Source organism: Lissotriton vulgaris, chromosome 4_1, assembly GCF_964263255.1.
Source record: "Lissotriton vulgaris chromosome 4_1, aLisVul1.2, whole genome shotgun sequence".
In the NCBI taxonomy this organism is placed as follows: domain Eukaryota; kingdom Metazoa; phylum Chordata; class Amphibia; order Caudata; family Salamandridae; genus Lissotriton; species Lissotriton vulgaris.
Window position 1 is genome coordinate 33,854,874 of NC_141691.1, and position 19,728 is coordinate 33,874,601.

Consider the following 19,728-nt stretch of genomic DNA (forward strand, 5'->3'; position numbering starts at 1 on the left):
TGAAGCAGTCCATGTCCTAAGGCCTACTTTGCTGCATGAGTACTTGGGTACTGACTGAATGATTACAGTTCTGCAAGGAGAGTGCCTGACTGAATTTATAAGTGCTTGAGTTTTAGCACAATGAATGGATTAGCACAAACTGCTGAATGGGTCCCTACTACAGTGCAACAGCAGTATCAGAGTGTTTGGTGGACCTGTAAGGATACAGACAGGGGAATTGAAGGTATAAAAGACAGATGTAAAGGTGGATAGAAGACTGCACACATATTGTATAGGGTTTTGAAGCAGTCCATGCCCTAAGGCCTACTTTCCTGCATGAGTAGTTGGGTAGTGAATGAATGATTACAGTTCTGCAAGGACAGTGCCTTATTGAATGTATAACTTCTTGAGTTTTAGTGCAGTGAATGAAATAGCACATACTGCAGAATAAGTCACTACAATAGTGCAACAGCAGTGACAGAGTGTTTAGTGGAAGTGTTATGATACAGAGTTGAGAAGTCAAAAAGTGAAAGACAAGTGTGCAATTGGATAGAAGACTGCATGTATAGTGCATAGGGGTTTGACACACTCCATGACCTAATGCCTACTTTGCGGCATGAGAACTTGGGTACAGACTGAATGATTACAGTTCTGCAAGGAGAGTGCCTAACTGAATTTATAAGTGCTTCAGTGTTAGCGCACGAATGATTAGTACACACTGTTGAATGGGTCACTACAACAGTGCAACAGAAGTGACAGACTGTTTGCTGGAAGTGTAAGTATACAGACTGGGGAATTGAAGATGTGAAACAGAAGTGTGCAGGTAGATAGAAGACTGCATGTATAGTGCATAGGGGTTTGAAGCAATCCATGTCCTAAGGCCTACTTAGCTGCATGAGTACTTGGGTACTGACTCAATGATTGGATTACTGTACTGAGAGTGTCTAAGTGAATATATAACTGCTTGAGTTTTAGTGCAGTAAATGTATTAGTACATACTGCTGAATGGGTCACTACAACTGTGCAACGGCAGGGACAGAGTGGTTGGTGTAAGTGTAAGGATACAAACTGGGGAATTGAAGATCTGAAACACAAATGTGCAAGTGGATAGAAGACTGCATGTATAGTGCATATGGGTTTGGAGCAGTCCAAGTCCTAAGGCCTTCTTCGCTACGTGAGTACTTGGGTACTGACTGAATGATTACACTGGGGAATTGAAGGTATAAAAGACAAGTGTGCAGGTGGATAGAAGACTGCATGTATAGTGCATATGTGGTTGAAGCAGTCCATGCCATAAGGCCTACTTTGCTGCAGGAGTACTTGGAAACTGAATGCATGTTTATAGTACTGTAAGGAAAGTGTCTGAGTGAATCTTTAGGTGTTTGAGTTTTAGTGCACTAAATAATCAGTTCTAACCGCTAAATGGGTCACTACAACAGTGCAACAGCAGTGGCAGAGTGCTCGTGGAAGTGTAAGGATACAGACTGGGGAACTGTAGGTATAAAAGACAAGTATAAAGGTAGATAGAAGACTGCACGCATAGTGTATAGGGGTTTGAAGCAGTCCATGTCCTAAGGCCTACTTTGCTGCATGAGTACTTGGGTACTGACTGAATGATTACAGTTCTGCAAGGAGAGTGCCTGACTGAATTTATAAGTGCTTGAGTTTTAGCACAATGAATGGATTAGCACAAACTGCTGAATGGGTCCCTACTACAGTGCAACAGCAGTATCAGAGTGTTTGGTGGACCTGTAAGGATACAGACAGGGGAATTGAAGTTATAACAACAAGTGTGCAGGTAGACTGCATGCATACTGCATAAGGGTTTGAAGCACTCCATGCCCTAAGGCCTACTTTGCTGCATGAGTACTTGGGTAGTGACTGAATGTTTACAGTTCTGCAAGGAGAGTGCCTGACTGAATTTATAAGTGCTTCGGTTTTAGCACAGTGAAGGGATTAGTACATACTGCTGAATGGGTCACTACTACAGTGCAACAGCAGTATCAGAGTGTTTGGCGGAACTGTAAAGACACAGACTGGGGAATTGTAGGTATAAACGACAAGTGTGCAGGTAGACTGCAGGCATACTGCATAAGGGTTTGAAGCACTCCATGCCCTAAGGCCTTCTATATATCTAACTACTGCATTTTAGTGTACAACCCTAACTCATTTTGCAAATACATAAGCCATTTGCTGCACCATTTGCACCAACATTACATCAAAAAAGTGACACAATAGAACTACAAAGAGGCACAAGTGGTTTGTAAATCTGCCCCAGAGTGTTTGCAGCAGTGTATGTATACTGACTGGGGAATTGTAGATTTGAAACACAAGTCTGATTCTAGACAAGCAACACTATTAATTACTCTTGAAGGGTTAATATGACTGCACAGATTCCAGTAATATGAGTCATTTTGAAAATACAAAAGCAATAACTGGTTTCTAGTTGTATCAAAACTTGAAAAAAGGATAGATTTTTAAACACGTATTTGTCTGCAAACACAAAACATACAAAAATGTTTCTCTCAGAATAATTCCTAAATGCACACAAACGCACAGTATGATTCTAGACAAGAGATATTAGACCTTGCATTTTAGTAAAACACATGTACTAGTCTAGAAACCGTAAGGTGACTAAACACATTCTATATATATGACTGCTGCGTTTTACTATACAATCCTAATTCATTTTGCAAATACATAAGCAATTTGCTACATTATTGGCACCAAAATCTCATCAAAAAAGTGACACAGTAGAACAACAAAGAGGCACAAGGGGCTTGTAAATCTGCCCAAGAGTGTATGCAACAGTGTATGTATACAGACTGGGGAATTGTAGATTTGAAATATAAGTCTGATTCTAGACAACCAACACTGTTAATTACTTTTGAAAGGCTAATATGACTGCACGCATTCCAGAAATATATATACTGCGTTTTACGGTACAACCATGAGACATTTTGCAAATACAAAAGCAATAACTGGTTTCCAAATCTATCAAAACTTGAAAAACTATAGGTTTTGTCATATAGCTACTTCTTTTCTACATACTGTGTTAAGTAAGCATGAGTGTATTAAATGTTTGCACGCCGTTTTCATTCTTGCTTCACTTTTGCTCACAACACATAATTGTTTGTTTTAGCTTTCAACCTAGAAGAGATTCGTGATTTACTAGAGAAATATTATGTTATTGCTCTGATATCAGTTTTGTTCTGCACTCTGTCTGCACAGTGAGTGCTTAAGGCTACAAGGATAACTTAACCCAGTGTTGTTGTAAGGTCTGATCTTCGCACCCCTATAGACATAACACACATGCTGCTGCCAAAATCTGTCTCTAGGCGAGTTTTATATTGTTGTGCTGAACGCACAAGAACAAACTTGATATGCTTCGCATGCAGAGAGCGGGTGGAAGATGATGTGATCCTCCTGCCACTGAGATTTTGAGGTATGGGCCCGCCCTGCTAAAACCCAAATGAGACCTTCATAGATATAAAATACTATGCTAAATAGGGAGGGTGTGAATTAGACGGTAATAATTTCTATTCATTTCAGCATCTTAGTATGCTGTCACCATTCGCCTTTTATGGACTGATAACTATGCTGATAGCTTTGTTTCTTATAATATGTTTGCTAGTATTATACAAGATACTGCGTTTGAGAACCTTGCATTAGTAAATAAATATTTCAAACATGAACATGTCCTCTCTTACTCCACGTTCTGGTTTGTGATGATTATATAACGAAATAGTGTTCATGTGTTCCACGATACCTGAGGTATTCTAAGTTCATGTTCTGGTCTGACTAATCATTGGGAGTTTGTTAGGACCAATGAGACACTGTGGCTAGCTCGGTAAGGGGATTGTGGGTACTGAGGTGAGTTTTGGGCCATCCTAATTCACCGAGGTTCCAGGTCTCTATGCACAGTTCTGTAGGAGAACGGAATTCCCGCTACATGGCGCCCATACGTTGTTGGCCTTATATCATGACACTCGAGTAGAATATAATTCAATCCTTAACCCCTTCACTGACGTTTCCGGAAAACGGTGGTGTCGGTAAAACCTACCTATTTTTGAAATAGGTCTTTTCAAGCTTGATTCTATCTAAAACGGTTTCCTTGAAATACTACCCAGTTGTGCTACAAAGTTTCCTTTGTTTTTTCTCATTCCTGTGCTGTCATGGCCCAAGCAGTGGACATTCCGAAGCATAGTCGCATTGCGGTGCGAGATCATTTGCGGGCTTACAATATACCTTTGGAAGGCTTGGCTGTGATTATGGTGGTGAGTGCGGAACATGCTTACCCTTACAAACTCTTTTATTCGTGGGTGACATTTCCGGCGGTGGACACAAATTCAGGCGTCTTTCACACGTACACTCCCACGGTTGTACCTAATGAGTATACTCCGTACAGAGCACAGGAAGTACCTATTGATGTTTGGCAGCATGGAGTTTTGGTTTTGTGGCGCCCTACCCCATTCTTTAACCGCTCCGAGGTTAGGTCCTTTGTCCATTCCAGGCGCTGACTGGCCTGATTTGGCTGGATTTACTTCTCATCCTCTACACGGCAATTGTAATGAGGCTGAACTCAGACGACTACATGTAGTCGCGATTGCCGTGATTAGTGCCTTAGTGCATTACATGGGCCGTAATCTTCCGAGTGGAGCCCCAGGGGGTGCGGTGCTTCTGGCAGGGCAGGGTGGTTTGAAAATCAGTCCTGTCATGGTCAATGCCGTTATGGGCAAGAAGCCCCAGGAAAAGGATGATTTTCCTTTCTGGCTTGCCAAGAAATTTGACCAGCTGGAAGCTGTATTTCCTAATACGACTCCTGGCGAAAAACACCGGATTCTTACGCTTAGTTTGACGAAGGATTTGGCCCCTGAGCTCGTTGACTGTGAGACCTGGGGTAAGACTTTTGCGGCGGTCCATGCTCAGTGCTACGGCACCCCGTCGATGTCGGTGCTGTCTTCAGTCCTTAAACGTGTTCAAGATGATCACGGACCGGAATCTGCGGTCGAGTTGGGCATGCGCCTGTGTGGCACCTTTGATGTAGTTTGCGATCTGATCCTTGCTAATGTCAAGGGGGATGCAGTGAACTTTCAGGTTGCTAACGCGTAAGCGGCGCTACCCGAGGCCAAGAAACCCCGACAGTTAGCGAAGATTATTGTGGCGGCTTATAAAACAGTGGTTCGCAATAGTAAGGGTGTTAAGCCTTTTTCTGTTAAAGATAAAAAGCAGCCCCAGGGACAAACTTCAGAGACTGAAGTTCAGCCCAAGTCCAAAAAACAAAATTGGCCTAAAAAACAGAAACAGAGAAAGCAACCTCAACAACAACAGACACAGGTTTCTCGCTCTGCATCTCCGTTGCCTACGCAGTTGGAACGTGTTTATGACTTGCGCGACCCCGCGACGATTAAGACTCCTGATCGGTTTCAGGCTTCTGACCAACGCTCTCCTCGTTCCTTTCAGGACTCATCGGCTCCGAGGACCGGTGGTGGAGGGGTCGGCAGGGGTCGGGGTGGCCAGCAAGGATGTGACCAGCCCTGCCCAAGGAACGGTGCAGAAAAGCAGGAAGGCTCTACGCCTAGGAGACCACAGTTTGCCAAGAAGAAAGTCGCAGCCTTACCAGCGCATCGATATGCCCCAGATAGTGAGAATGCGGCTTCGGAATCTGACGTGGGCTCTGACCTTGCTGGACAGCGCGGTGGAGATTACCATAGTGAGAGAGGCGCTCCGTCCACTACTGAGGGTGACAGTGACTGATACTTATGTTGTCATTCAAACAGCTGACACCAGAGTTGCTCCCCCTGATAGACTTTTTGAAATTGTCCTGTTAATTGAAGGTGACATACAACGAACCATTAAAGGGGTATTTTGGGAAAATCTTTCGTCTACATATGACATTTTGCTTTCGGAGGCTGACTGGTCCCCACCTTTTGTGCTCGCAGCTCCGCGAGGGGAGGAGATAATCCTCCCCAGTTTCGTGAACACAGTCTCGAAAGAGGATGCGCTGCATTTTGCAGAAGAGTGGGCTCTAGCTCTGGCGCCGGCTGTGTACCGCAATCAGTGTGGTTGGGATAAATTGTCCCCGAGCCACGAAATTCCTTTACGGTCTCAGCCGCAGCCTCAACCTCAATATCCTATACGACGTGAAGTGAAAGCTTCCGTCGCGGCAATCCTTGAACAATTGGAATATCAAGGTGTGATTGAAACGTGTGTGTCACCGATGAATAAATCTCTTTTTACTGTAAACAAGCCAGACGGTTCATATCGTTTGGTTTTGGATTACCGGCATTTAAACTCGCATTGCCGTAACTGTGCAGTACAGAATACTCACGGCTCTGCTTTTGTGAATAGTCTTGTGCGTAAGCGGTTTAAAACCACGCTTGATATTTCCAATGGTTTTTATGCCCACAGATTGGACGGTCTAAGTTCCCAATGGACCTCCTTTACTTGCGGCGGTGTGCAAAAACACTTTTGGCGTCTCCCTATGGGCTATAAGAATAGTCCTGGCGTTTTTTCCGCCCGCATTGTCTCTCTTTTGGAGAGAATCGACCCAGATGCTTGTTCGTATGTGGATGACATATATCTCACAGACGACGAACTTTGGGAGCATCTGTGTCGAGTCAACAGTATAATTTGTAACTTTGCAGATCTGGGTCACAAGTTTAACTTTGCGAAATCGCACATTGTCGTTTCTGGGCTACGAGCTCAACAATGAGCGTAAAGGTTTAGCTCCTCACTTTCTGGAGAAATGCGCACAGTTGCGCTCTGCGACAACACTGAAAAAATGACAATCTTTACTGGGCTTCTTAAATTTCGGGAGAACATACATTCCGGAATACGCCCAACGTATCAAGCCACCCGTATGCTTTGATACAACCATCTTTTTCCAAAACATGCTGGCTGCCTGAGCATTCAGCTATCCTGCAGTCTTTACAAGCTGATCTGCTCGCTTCTGAATATTTACAGACTCGTGATAACCAGACCAACCTGGTGATAAGAATTATCCCTGGGACGGTAGGTTTCACGTACCTGACTTTTAATGAAGGAGACACAGTACCCATTGCTTACAAGTCGCACTTGTACACTTCGGCTGAATTGCGCTTTTCCTCTGTGGAGAAGGTTTTGACGGCTGTACAGATGGCAATTCTTAAGGAACGTGCCCTGTCACAGGGAAAGCGCATGTTGGTTGTTACCCCGTGTCCTGCCTTGGAGGCAGTCACAAAAGCCAGTGTACCTAATTCTAAAGCTTTGCACCCTCAGTGGATTCAATGGGCTGCGCCCTTGACATCTCAGGATGTCACGTTTATCTTTGACGCCACATTACGGTCGCAGGAGTACTTACAGTATGAATTCGTTCATCCAGCTCCTTTAGCAATGCAACCCCTGGAGGATTTCCTTTGCATCATTTACACCAATGGTTCAGCGCAGGTTGCGCATGGCTCTAAACATGCCTACGTTTCCGCATGCGCCATTGTGGTCGGTGCCATGGTGAACAATGAGTTCAAGTCCAGTGTCGGTCACACGCAGACACTTGGAGACTGCACTGCACAATTAGCAGAGCTTCGTGCTCTGATGCTTGCATTGGAGTACGCAGATCCTAGGGTGACTACTCTTATTGTAAGTGATTCTTACTACTGTGTCCAGTCTTACAATGAGAACTTAATCTTTTGGATTCAGAATGAATTTCGTGATTCCAAGGGTGGCGCAATAAAACATAAAATGATCTGGGTCTGAGTGGCTGAGCTTAAAGAGCAGTTGCAACTTGTGTTTGTGATTCATACTCTCGGCCATCAGCGCGTGGGAGTCCACGCTGTCGGTAATTTGCTTGCTGATGAAGCAGCGAAGTCAGCAGTATCTAAATATTTAGTTGCAGCGGTTACACGGTCCAAAAGTAAAATAGATGATGACATCTTGGTGGCTGTTGCTGCCACTGAGAAGGGAGGTAAATATCCTGCGGGGTTCCCTTCAAAGTACACATACCACTTAAGTCCCGATAAGGTTCCTTACGTGAAAATTCCTGATGTTGGCGAACGTTTGATTCCCAACTCGGATCGCAGAGCTACTTTGATTACAGCGGCTCATGAAGGTGTGGCGTCTGCGCATGTGGGTGCCTCAGCCACTGTAACTCAGCTACAACTACAATTCTGGTGGCGGGGACTGTACAAACATATGCGCGATTATGTCTTTCAATGTGACATTTGCCAGCAGATCAAGCCTTCGACTGCTGCGCGTCCGCCACAGACACAGTTGTACATTTCTAATAAACCACTGGGATGTGTTTATTTAGATCACTGCAGTCCTTTTTTTTCTGAAACTGCGTATAAGTACATCTTAGTAGCATTTGATTCATGCACACGCTTTGTATGGGCGTGGCCCCATCGCAGCGCTGATTCACTGACTGTCATAAGAGATTTGCGTGTCTTTGTAGGGATTTTTGCCTGTGGTACCTTTCATTCAGATCAGGGTCCGGCTTTCGCCTCTAAGGCGTATAAGGATGCTATGATTTCGTTGGGGTCCAAGTCAAGTTTTCGTCTCCATACAGACCTGAGGGTAATAGTGTAGTGGAATGAATGAACCGTGACTTAAAGCAATTTATGACAGCTCGAGTTATAGGCACTGGCAGAAACTGGCTGGCCCATCTCAGTGGCGTGCAGCGTGCTCTTAACAATCTCCCTAGAAGGTCTCTGGGTGGGCGGATCCCATACGAAAGGCTCTTTGGTATCAAGATGTATGTCCCTGACCTCGACTGTCTAGACTGCGTGGCTCAAGCCACAGCCTTTGTCGTAGATGAACATTGCAATGTTTTACAGGATCTACAAAAGACCAGAGACAGTCTTGCAAAGGAACAATTGCCCTCCACATCGGATGATGAGTTGCAAATCCCGGTAGTTGGCTGGCTACCCAAAGTTGGAGAACTGGTTCGAGAGAAGATCGATAACAAGAAAGAATTTGGTCCTTCCTATCGAGCACCGGTCCCTGTTCTTGGAGTGAAGGGCACAAGAACAGTCATATTACCACCACTTCCAGGTCGTAAGGAAAACAGGTTCATCTCATTTGACAATGTCAAGATACACAGGGTGGCCGATTCTTCATAGCATGACACCGGCCGTCTCCTTTCCTTCGATGGTGAGAAATTCTGTTTTGGCCATTACTGCAGCTGCTGAGCCAGAAGTGGCCCTTGGGAGTGCCTGTCATTTCCAATCCTTTACTGAACCCTTTCCCCGTTAATACCAATGATGACCTCGAAAATTCCTTTCCTGCTGATTTATCGATGCTTGACTTACAAACACGTTTGGCCACAGACTCAAGATTCTCATTTGACTCTGCTTCAGTGACTTCGACAAAAACCTCACTTTGTGCAATTTGTGCCTCTTTATTCAAGAAACATTTTTTGGTTCCCCCTTGGACATATATTTGGCTAGTGCTTTTTTCAGTATACCTTTTTATGTCATTTGGTTTTGTGTTTTATTTTTTCCGTCTCATGGATGGACACTATGTTGAGGACAGAACATGAATTCGGCATCTTAATGGAACTTTGGCCCCCTTTTCCTCTTCACATTCTGCACACAGACTGAAAAGAGACTTGAACTTTGTTAACATCACAGCTTGGCCGTTTCTTGATGGGATTGTGTGGGATGCAGTTAAATTTCAAAATCATGGCCCCACTGAAGTGGATAATTTCCCAAATGTACTGAGAGTGAACATGGGGGATGTGGTAAAACAAAACATACGTTCTGATGATTGGAATGTTCAGGCTGTAGAGTCATTGTTCTCTGACTTAAAATATTATGCTGCCTTTGATGCTGAAGATTTGTATTTAGAATCTGCTAATTATGGTGATTTATTTTGCTTTCAACATTTTGGTAACCATTTTCTGCATAAAACAAGTTCCAGAAGGGGTACTGTAAATTACACACAGTGGGAACATTGCCCAGCACCATTACAAGGCAGCTCCAGTACATTTTTGAAGAAGTACACTTACTTTACCGACTTTAATCAATCAAGTCCTGAGTCCTTTTATTTTAAGATGACACAGAAGCCCATGTCCCAAGTTAGACTTACCGATACCAAATTATTGTACTCGAAGTCCTTTCTAGAAAAGTTGGCTGTAGAGGGCTACGAGCTATGGAAGGAAATCATTGACCTTAAATCGGTTTGGGGTTCTAAAAGTTGGCAGGTACAAGGCACTGAGGCTTTGCACCGTGCATGTCTCATCCCAAATCACATGTTGTTTTTGAATTCTACTATTTCTCAGACAACGTGCTTTGGATTGGTTACTTCAAAAAAGTTAAATACCCCTGCTGTCCCAGATTTGGAAGAATATTCCGGTTGGGATAATTTCACAAAGTTTTCCATTCGAGAGTTGCAAACATTCCTACATAATGCATCCTTTAATGTATCCAGTTTTGATCCGAAGGGTTGGCTGCTGTGGCACAGAAGCTCTGACTCTTGCCAGAGTCGCTTTATGGGTTTAACTGACGGTTTTACACAAGTCAGGCCTGATCCACGTTTTGATCCTGACCACTCTGTTACAACATACTCAGTTGGCAAATTATGTCAGAATTGGTTACAACATTCTACATTAGCTGCTGTTAAATTACATCTATCTAAGCTAACTGATGATGTGGATATAAATGATTTTATAAAGGGCCCGGCTAGCGGTAGATCTAAACGTTGGATTTATGCTGTTTACAATGAAATCTGGAAGCTTTCACAAATTAAGGCTGCTAAGCGCCTGGGGGCTATTGATCAAGCTAATTTAGAAAAGGTGCTTGCAGTTGTCGATAACAGTATTAACATGCTTTCTTCCCGCATATACACGTTGAATAACATTGTTTCAGTGGTTGATATTGTAAATGATGAGGTGTCTGTTTTATACCATGGGCAAAATCAATTGCGTTCTGTAATGCAGTTTGCGTGGACTCTGCAAACTCTTAAGTCTGGCCGTGTGCCCTGGAATTACATGAACGTGTCCTCCCTCTTTTCCCCGTTTAATTTGACTGACAAACAGCGCATGCTTTGAATGCGAGATGCATCATTTTCCATGTTACACATTGAGAGGTTGGAATCTTTACCGTTCTCTGTTGCTGAGGCCACTGATGCGACGTGGCTTATCCACGGATTAATTACATTACCATTCGCCTTGTACAAATTCTCTAGTTGTATGCGATATGTTGCAATAGGACGTTATGAACCGTTAGGTGGTGCCTTCCTCTATGAGGCATGGTCTCTTCCTTTCACATATAGGTGCCTGAAAGACGGTAAAGAAGTTTATCTTAATCGGGAGGAATGCACTGAGTCCCCTGACCATTCATAAATATGCAGACACATCCAGTTACATGGTTTAACCAGGAACGGCCTAATCTGGCCTGTGTGTTAAAAGGGACTCCTGTTCCCGCAATTGTTCCCACATTTACACTTCTGGCAAATGGTAGTTATTTGCTGTTGTGGTTTAATTGTTGGTATCGCTTATGTAGTAACTGTATCGGAACGTGTTGTGTGCTGCAAAAATGTTTGGTATCCCCCTACGTTTCCATCTGGCCGCGAAGGCAGAGTTCAATGGTATGACTAGAATAAGAGCCCTTTTGTCTCAGAAAGAGGTGGCCCTGAGTTCGGCCCGAGAAACATTTGTCCTTCACATAGCTAACACACGCACAGAAGTGAAGGCGCTTTTAAATACTGATTTATCGTTACATTTCTTCGAGCTAGTTCATCAAATCTTTAATGCCTCCTTCACTTCCGACCTTGCTCACTTTTTTAAGTTAGTTAGCAGCGGTCTCGTGACTTCATTTGAAAAAATATTTGGTCTCATCCCTGCTTTCATTCATTCTATTTTTTCGAGTTTGTTTGGAGGCTTCCCTGTCTTGCTGGCTTTAGCTGCAGGCGTATTGGTGATATTTTGTTTTATTACAAATGGATGCCCATCCTGCATTAGGAGCAGAAGAGCCCCTCCTGTCACTGTTGCGCAACCGGTGGCTTGATTACTATGGCACCCTGCCGCTTGAGACTTTAAGCACAGCATTTGGAGTTATCTTTTCGATTTTCCTATTTCACATGTGTCCAGCCTGTGTTTCATTGCCTGAGCTGCGATTTCCACTGGACCCTTGATTTGTGTCTCTGCTTGACGGTGTCCCCTGACGTTGATTTTAATCATCTGATGAGCCCCGTAGTTGCTCACGAGTTGGTTCATTCTGGCGAAAGGATTATGGCCTTGGCAGCGATGCATGGACTAATGGGTCATTGGGATGTAATCGCAGCAGCGCATGAGTTCTTGGCAAGGAGCTTTCTTGAGAACCAACCGAGTTGTCCTCTGATGTTAATAGAGGATCCAGTGACGGAGCCGCACGCATGTTCCTTCCCACTACTTAATTGGATGGCTGAACTGTTTTCAGGTGATGACAGTGATTTCATGTTGGAGGCTGTGGCTGCATATTTTGCATATTCAGTTCTATCGTGAGATGCCCTGGAGTATTTTACTTATTTCGGCACGTGCATTTTTATATTTTTGCACAGTGCCTTTTGTTTTTCATGTGTGAGAATTTGTATACGTCCCAGACCTATTGACTTATATTTTCAAAGGTTGGAACAATTACGCTTGGCCCCTATAGGCCTTCATATATACGTTTTAAAAATAGATTAGCTCATTATTATTGAACTCTGTTTTCAGGTTAAACCCCTTCATGGTTCTGACTTTACATGATTTCTGACAGTGCTCTGATCATTGCGGGGTTGTCATATAGCTACTTCTTTTCTACATACTGTGTTAAATTAGCATGAGTTTATTAAATGTTTGCACGCCGTTTTCAATCTTTCTTCACTTTTGCACACGACACATAATTGTTTGTTTTAGCTTTCAACACAGAAGAGCTTCGTGATTTAATAGAGAAATAATGTGTTATTGCTCTGATATCAGTTTTGTTCTGCACTCTGTCTGCACAGTGAGTGCTGAAGGCTACAAGGATAACTTAACCCAGTGTTGTTGTAAGGTCTGATCTTCGCACCCCTATAGACATAACACACATGCTGCTGCCAAAATCCGTCTCTAGGCGAGTTTTATATTGTTGTGCTGAACGCACAAGAACACACTTGATATGCTTCGCATACAGAGAGCGGGTGGAAGATGATGTGATCCTCCTGCCACTGAGATTTTGAGGTATGGGTCCGCCCTGCTAAAACCCAAATGAGACATTCATAGATATAAAATACTATGCTAAATAGGGAGGGTGTGAATTAGACGTTATTAATTTCTATTAATGTCAGCATCTTAGTATGCTGTCACCATTCGCCTTTTATTGACTGATAACTATGCTGATAGCTTTGTTGCTTATAATATGTTTGCTAGTATTATATGAGATACTGCATTTGAGAACCTTGCATTAGTAAATAAATATTTCAAACATGCACATGTCCTCTGTTACTCCACGTTCTGGTTTGTGATGATTATATAACGAAAGAGTGTTCATGTGTTCCACGATACCTGAGGTATTCTAAGTTCATGTTCTGGTCTGTCTAAGCATTGGGAATTTGTTATGACCAATGAGACACTGTAGCTAGCTCGGTAAGGGGATTTTGGGTACTGAGGTGAGTTTTGGGCCATCCTAATTCACCGAGGTTCCAGGTCTCTATGCACAGTTCTGTAGGAGAACGGAATTCCCGCCACAGTTTTTAAGCAGTTATGTTTCTACAATGCAGAAAAATTCAGAATGTGATTCTACACAACTAAACTACTACTTGCTCTTTAGAAGGATAAACACAATACTCTTATTAAAAACAAAATACACCACATACAGCCCCTTACAAGTTAACAACTCACCTTTCAAATATATTTGCACATTAAGACGAATGTCAGTCACACAGCAGATATTCTTATTCAGAATCTCTATACTTCACTGTTCTTTGCAACTTTCCCTCTCATTCTACACATATATACATGAAAATACCAAATCAAATTTGCTTCTCACATTAATTCAAAAGCAAATATACACTTCTATTGGTAGAGCATTTGAACCGTTTCCAACTGACATAACTTAGAACCCTACCCCAATTTGCTTTCTGCTGTTACCATAGTAACAGATCATGCAAAATTCAACTGACCACAGAGGTCAAAAGTTCAGCATAGTGTAAAACTCTCCTCCTCAACAAGTTTAGACTCTGCATAAGTACTTACTTATAAGTACCAATAAAGAGAAAGGCTGTTGTTAGAAGCAACCAACACCTAAACACATAAGCTTGATAGATATCTTCAAAATATACTTTTTTTTTCTTGCTTAGGTATGCGTACCCGACGCCTTAGATACCTCACAACATACGTGGTACGATACGCGTACCCAGCGCATGCACACCAGAGGTCATGCTGAGCGCCACGCTCGGTACGCGCACCCTCATTTTACCGTTAAGAAAAAATACTCCCATCACAAATTTTTATTATACCTGGGGACCCCCTCCCCGGGGCACATATAAAATGTTGGCGACTGTGGGGGGGAGCCCCAATGCCTCCACGGTCCAAGCCGGCTTCCCGCGTCCTTCGGGAGCCGGCATTGCTTTTCCTCAGAGAGAGCAGCTAACATGCTGCTCCCCCTGAGGAAAAGCAATCTGCTTTCCTATTTGGAAGAGAAAGCAGGTGAACCTGTTCTCTCTTCCAAATAGGAAAGCAGTTTGCAATGACTGGGTGGAAGCTGTGAGGCTCCCGCCCTGTCATTGCAAATGGCAGTGTCTGGGGGTGGGCACCCAGGGACACTTCAGGAGCCGGCCCCGGGGTGTGGCAATTCCCAGGGCCATCTTGGGCTCCAGGAGGGGGGCCACGTGGTCCCCCTACCACACTTTCAAGAAGCCCCGATGGTGGCAGTCCCCAGTCCTGGGGGCCTTAGAGCCCCCCTCAATTAATGTTTTAAAGGGTTGTGGTCCCCGGGGCTGGGGGGCCTAGGAGTTACCCCACACATTTACATTTGATACAGGGGGCAATGATTCCCCTGCACATATTCAAATAAAGCTCTGGGTGTGGCAGTCCCCGTTCTGCGGTGGGGCCCGTGAGCCCACCCCCACGTTTACTTAAAAAAGAGCCACAGGGTGGCAGTTTTTGGGTCTGCGGGAGGGCTGTAATCCCCCGCTATTATACTTACTTTTCCCCAGGGGGTGGCAGTCCCCGGGGCAGTGTGGTCATACTTTATAAATACATTGCTACCGAGATTTGGCCCCCTGGGGGCTAATTAGCATTAAAATAGGCATATTATTTTTCCAAGCGATACACGTATCCTACACGCATGCCGCAATTTTATTTAAAAAAAACATTTTTGGGGGGCCTTGGGGGTCCTTGTGGGACCCCCTGAGCAGGCCCAGGGGGTCAGGAGGACCTTTGGTAAATAGCAAACTTTCCCTCTCAATTTACACACTCAATCTACACACATATACATGTAAATAACAAATCACATTTCTTTCCACATTAATTAAAAAACAAACACACATTTCTATTGCTTGAACATTTCAACCCTTTCCAACTGAAATAACTTTCAAACCTACCCCCATTCTCCCTTCTGCCAGTTACCATAGAAACACTTTATGGAACACTTAACTGAGCGCACAGGTCAAAAGTTCATCACATAATGTTTCTAATAAAAACAGCAAGTGTGCTTGACTTTTCAATGTACCAGCTTATCTTATGTAACATTCCTTTCTATTACTATTTGTTAACCAATAAGAATCAGGTTTTAGAAAACAGAAACATGCGCCCTAGTTTTTAGTCTATAATATTTTGAAACATCCAATCATTTCTCTTCTTTTTTTTTAAACTGCATCTTATCCACCATTTTAGAAAAATCAAAGTTTTCAAACTGCCATTTCATTTACAGAGACCATCTGAGTGCATCCAGACCTCCCTTCAAGATGCTTAGTGTGTGGATTGTCGGACACAGCTATATTTTCTGGATCCAGTGCAGAACAGAATTGAATTCACAAAGACCTAGCTTTACCAAATGTAGACATAAAAATGGATTGGACAGAGAGGGTTAAAGTGGCACCAATTGATGCCATTGGTGACATTCTTTTTGGATCTACAACACCCTGACCTCATAATTGTGCACTGTGGTGGCAATGACCTAGGCACTTTGACTAGGGTAGGTCAGGAAATGTTTATGAAGGACACCTTTAGAGAACTGATGTCACTTTTCCCTCAAACTGCCTTTATCTATTCTAACATATGCCAAAGGCAGAAAGGGAACTGGTCTAATCAATTTTGTCCACAGATTGAGAAAGCTAGGAAACATGTGAATACATCTGTTTCTGCTTTTCTGCGAGACTATAGAATCGGGTCCATATACCACAACAATCTGCGTTTCAATATGCATGACATCTATAGGAGAGATGGTGTACATTTTACAGATGAAGGGAACAGAGTCTTCCTCTTGAACTTAAGACTCTACATCGGTACTTACTTGTAGGTACTAAAATCTCAACATAAACACATGGGCTTTTTTAGAGTCACCCAACATCTAAACACATAAACCTGATAGATATCTGAAAAATATTTTTCTTTTTCTGCCTTGGATACACGTACCGGACGCCTTAGAAATCGGGCAGCATACATTGTACGATACGCATACCCAACGCATGCACACCAGAGGTCGCGCTGAGTGCCACGCTGCATACACGTATCCTAATTTTACCGTCAACAAAATTAAATAAAAAATCTGCCCTTAATTTAAATACTTAGTGCCCTGGGGAGATGGTGAACCCCGGAGCTTGGGGGGGGGCTTACATATGCTGCGGGGGCGATATGCCTGTGAACATATTCAACTAAAGCCCCTGGGGGTGATGTTCCCCAGGGCTGCGGGGGGCACTGTGCCTGCTGTATTTCAATTTAGTAGAGCCCCGGGGGTGTTAGTCTCTGAGGTTTGGAGGCCTTACAGGCCCCACCTCATTATACTTTTAAGCCCCGGAGGGTGGTGGTTCCTGGGGCTGCGGGGGGCCACGTGCCCTTCTGCAATTATACATACTTTGCCCCGGGGGGGCGGTCCCCTGGACAGTGTGGGGGAATTGGGCCCTTGCACTTTATTTTTACAGTGCCCCCAGAATTTGGCACCCCCAGGGGCTAATTAGTATTAAAATAGGCTTCATTTTTTTCCCACACAATGAGCGTATCCTACATGCATCCCGCGTAGCATACCCTAGGGAGTCAGGTTGTTTCTACCCTGCCTCCTTTGCGTCTTTTGCACACTTGTTTTTCCAATTTCTTGTGCCACGGCTCTACCGAGACACAAGATGGCGGCCAACACTTCCTGGTTTGGAGTGTTGACAGACAGTTGACTGCCAAGTAGCATGCAGCCCGTGCTCGTAAGGGTACGCTCATAATCCTCTCCGGATACGCGTACCCTACTTCGTCCATAGATATATCAATGAATTTACGTTTGATATTCTCAGGAACTACTGCATGGATTTACACCATTTAACAATCAGCGTGATCTGTGAAACAACCTCCACCTTTTTGCTAAAGTTGGTATAATTCTGTTCAGCAGTTCGGGCTGTAGCCGCGCTTACAGGTCCCTGCGGAAAATTGCATGGGAAAAACATGTTTTGGGGCCCCTTGTTTTCTAAGCCCCTGCTTGACGAATCACCCCTAACCTTTCAGGATAGGAGCGGAGCATAGCTGTCCATCGTCTTGGGGAATTTCACAAAGATTTGTAGATCGGCCCCATAATTATTCCAAGTAGAATGTTGCAGATTTCCTTTGGAAACTAGGTCCTAACTATAGCTACCTACTGGCGACCGCCAGTAGGTAATATATATATATTTCTATACCTATCTAGATCTATCTATACATATATACCACATTTCACCATAGCTGTGAATATCTCAAAGTGATTTTATAAATTTAAACTTTCAGCCATCAAAAAAAGACAATTAAAACAATGTTCTTCCATTTCTGAAGTAAAATACACCTGAACTAAATAGTGGATCTCCTTACACAGGCCTGCCACAATGTCTCAATTTTTAGAGCAAAGGTTATAAAACACAGAGGAGAGGAGGAAGAGCAAAATTCATGTAGCTTGAGTCTGTATTGGTTGTGCTTTAGACCCACGCTATCAGACGTGATTTAAATTGCATCATCACATTGGTGAATACGTATTTACTGTATTTACTGTTCAAGTTTGGTTGCTTCAAAATGAGTTCTTCAAAGAGTGAGCTTTTTATCAATAATTAACCCCTTCACAACGGGGGTAATTACCCCGCTCTGCTGGTGGGTGGGGGCGTGCACACCGCCCCTGTGCTCATGACGAGCTCAGCTCGTCATGAGGCACAATGCTCATGTGCTCATGATGAGCTCAGCTCGTCACGGCCACACCCGTTTGTGTGGAACTCACAGCACAGAGGGGGAATTTCTCCCACGTGCGAGCGTTGGAGCCGCTATGACAAGCTCAGCTCATCATGAGCACACGAGCACTGCGCCTCATGACGAGCTGAGCTTGTCATGAGCAGCGATGGGGTTAAGAGATGCTATTCTAAGTGTTCTTACCATAATTGGTACATAGCATTGATACTCAATCCTCTACTGCAAATGGTATAGACCCATTATTTATGTTAGACACTATTCCAGTACCACATTGTGAGTTTATCTGCTGCCAGCAGAACTAGATAAGTCGGCACTGTCTGATAATGGATAAGTCAAAGAATAGTACATACCTGATGAGGTGAATTCGAAGAATTTAGAAAACATCTCAGTAATGGTATCATCAAAAAATTCAGAACTTCGCATGAAATATGTCTCCAGGACCATTCGTGGATCAAATTTCTTCTCATGGAGTTCCTTTAGGTTCATCGGAGAAGCCATTTCTCTGGTGACACCTTCTCCAACTTTGAGCCGTTGCTACATGCACCCATGCTATATAGGTTGAAATCTAACTTTTAAATTAGCTTCTATGCAACAGTAACATTTACTGTACCCTCAGGAACAATGATCCTCAGCTTACTTTACCGGTTTAGTTAGTGGCCTCTTGTTGGTCTTTACTGTTTGCAAGTGTGACACTTTAAAGCATGATGAAAATCCATAAACAACATGAATACATGTCCACAAATGAATACAATCCAATGCCTCTCATGTTTACAAGACTTAGAACATGTATGGTTAGCACTACAGACAAGACTGACAAACGTTTCACAGGTCCAAGAATGTTAGTTTCTCATTAAGAGTGGCAACGTAAATCCACCAACACTCTTCTGTCCAGGCTTGAAGAGATGGGAGTTGCGGGCACTGCTTAAGGTGGTTTCAATCATATCTATCTAAAAGACAACAGGCAGCAGCCCTCCCCCCTTTCTGTCCACGTTCTCAAACACCCTGCATGGTGTCCCACAAGGGTTGGTGATTAGCCCCATTGTATTCAACATCTATATGAGCCCTCTACTTGGCATCATAAAGTCTCATAACGTTAATCTAGTGAATTATGTAAATGACACCCAACTCATCTTGTCCTTAGAGGGTGAGCAATCAGTATCCTTAGAAGCTTTCCACACTGTTTGCAGGACACAGCAACCTTGCTCAAGAAGAACGCTTTTCAATTTAACACAGATAAGACTGAGATTCTACACTGTGCAGCAGGTGGAATCCCCACTAAATTGCTGACCAATTTCTGGCTAACTTCAACTAGTACTCCATTGGCTCCCAGTAATACGGTACGTAACCTGAGAGTTATGTTTGATAACAAACTGACACTAGAAAAACATGTTAACAAAACAGTTGGAAGCTGCTTTACTTTGTTTAGA

The 19,728-nt window shown here is 43.5% G+C and overlaps 1 protein-coding gene across 1 annotated transcript in view; it reads right to left on the reverse strand.

The window, feature by feature from the left end:
• The window catches only part of LOC147718287 (nicotinamide N-methyltransferase-like), a 155,093-nt gene extending 136,294 nt beyond the window's left edge, over positions 1–18,799 (reverse strand). Inside the window, exon 1 of the mRNA XM_086966680.1 lies at positions 18,652–18,799. Coding sequence (XP_086822806.1) covers positions 18,652–18,799 — 148 coding nt within the window. The remainder of the gene's footprint in view (positions 1–18,651) is intronic.
• Positions 18,800–19,728: the final 929 nt, after the last annotated feature.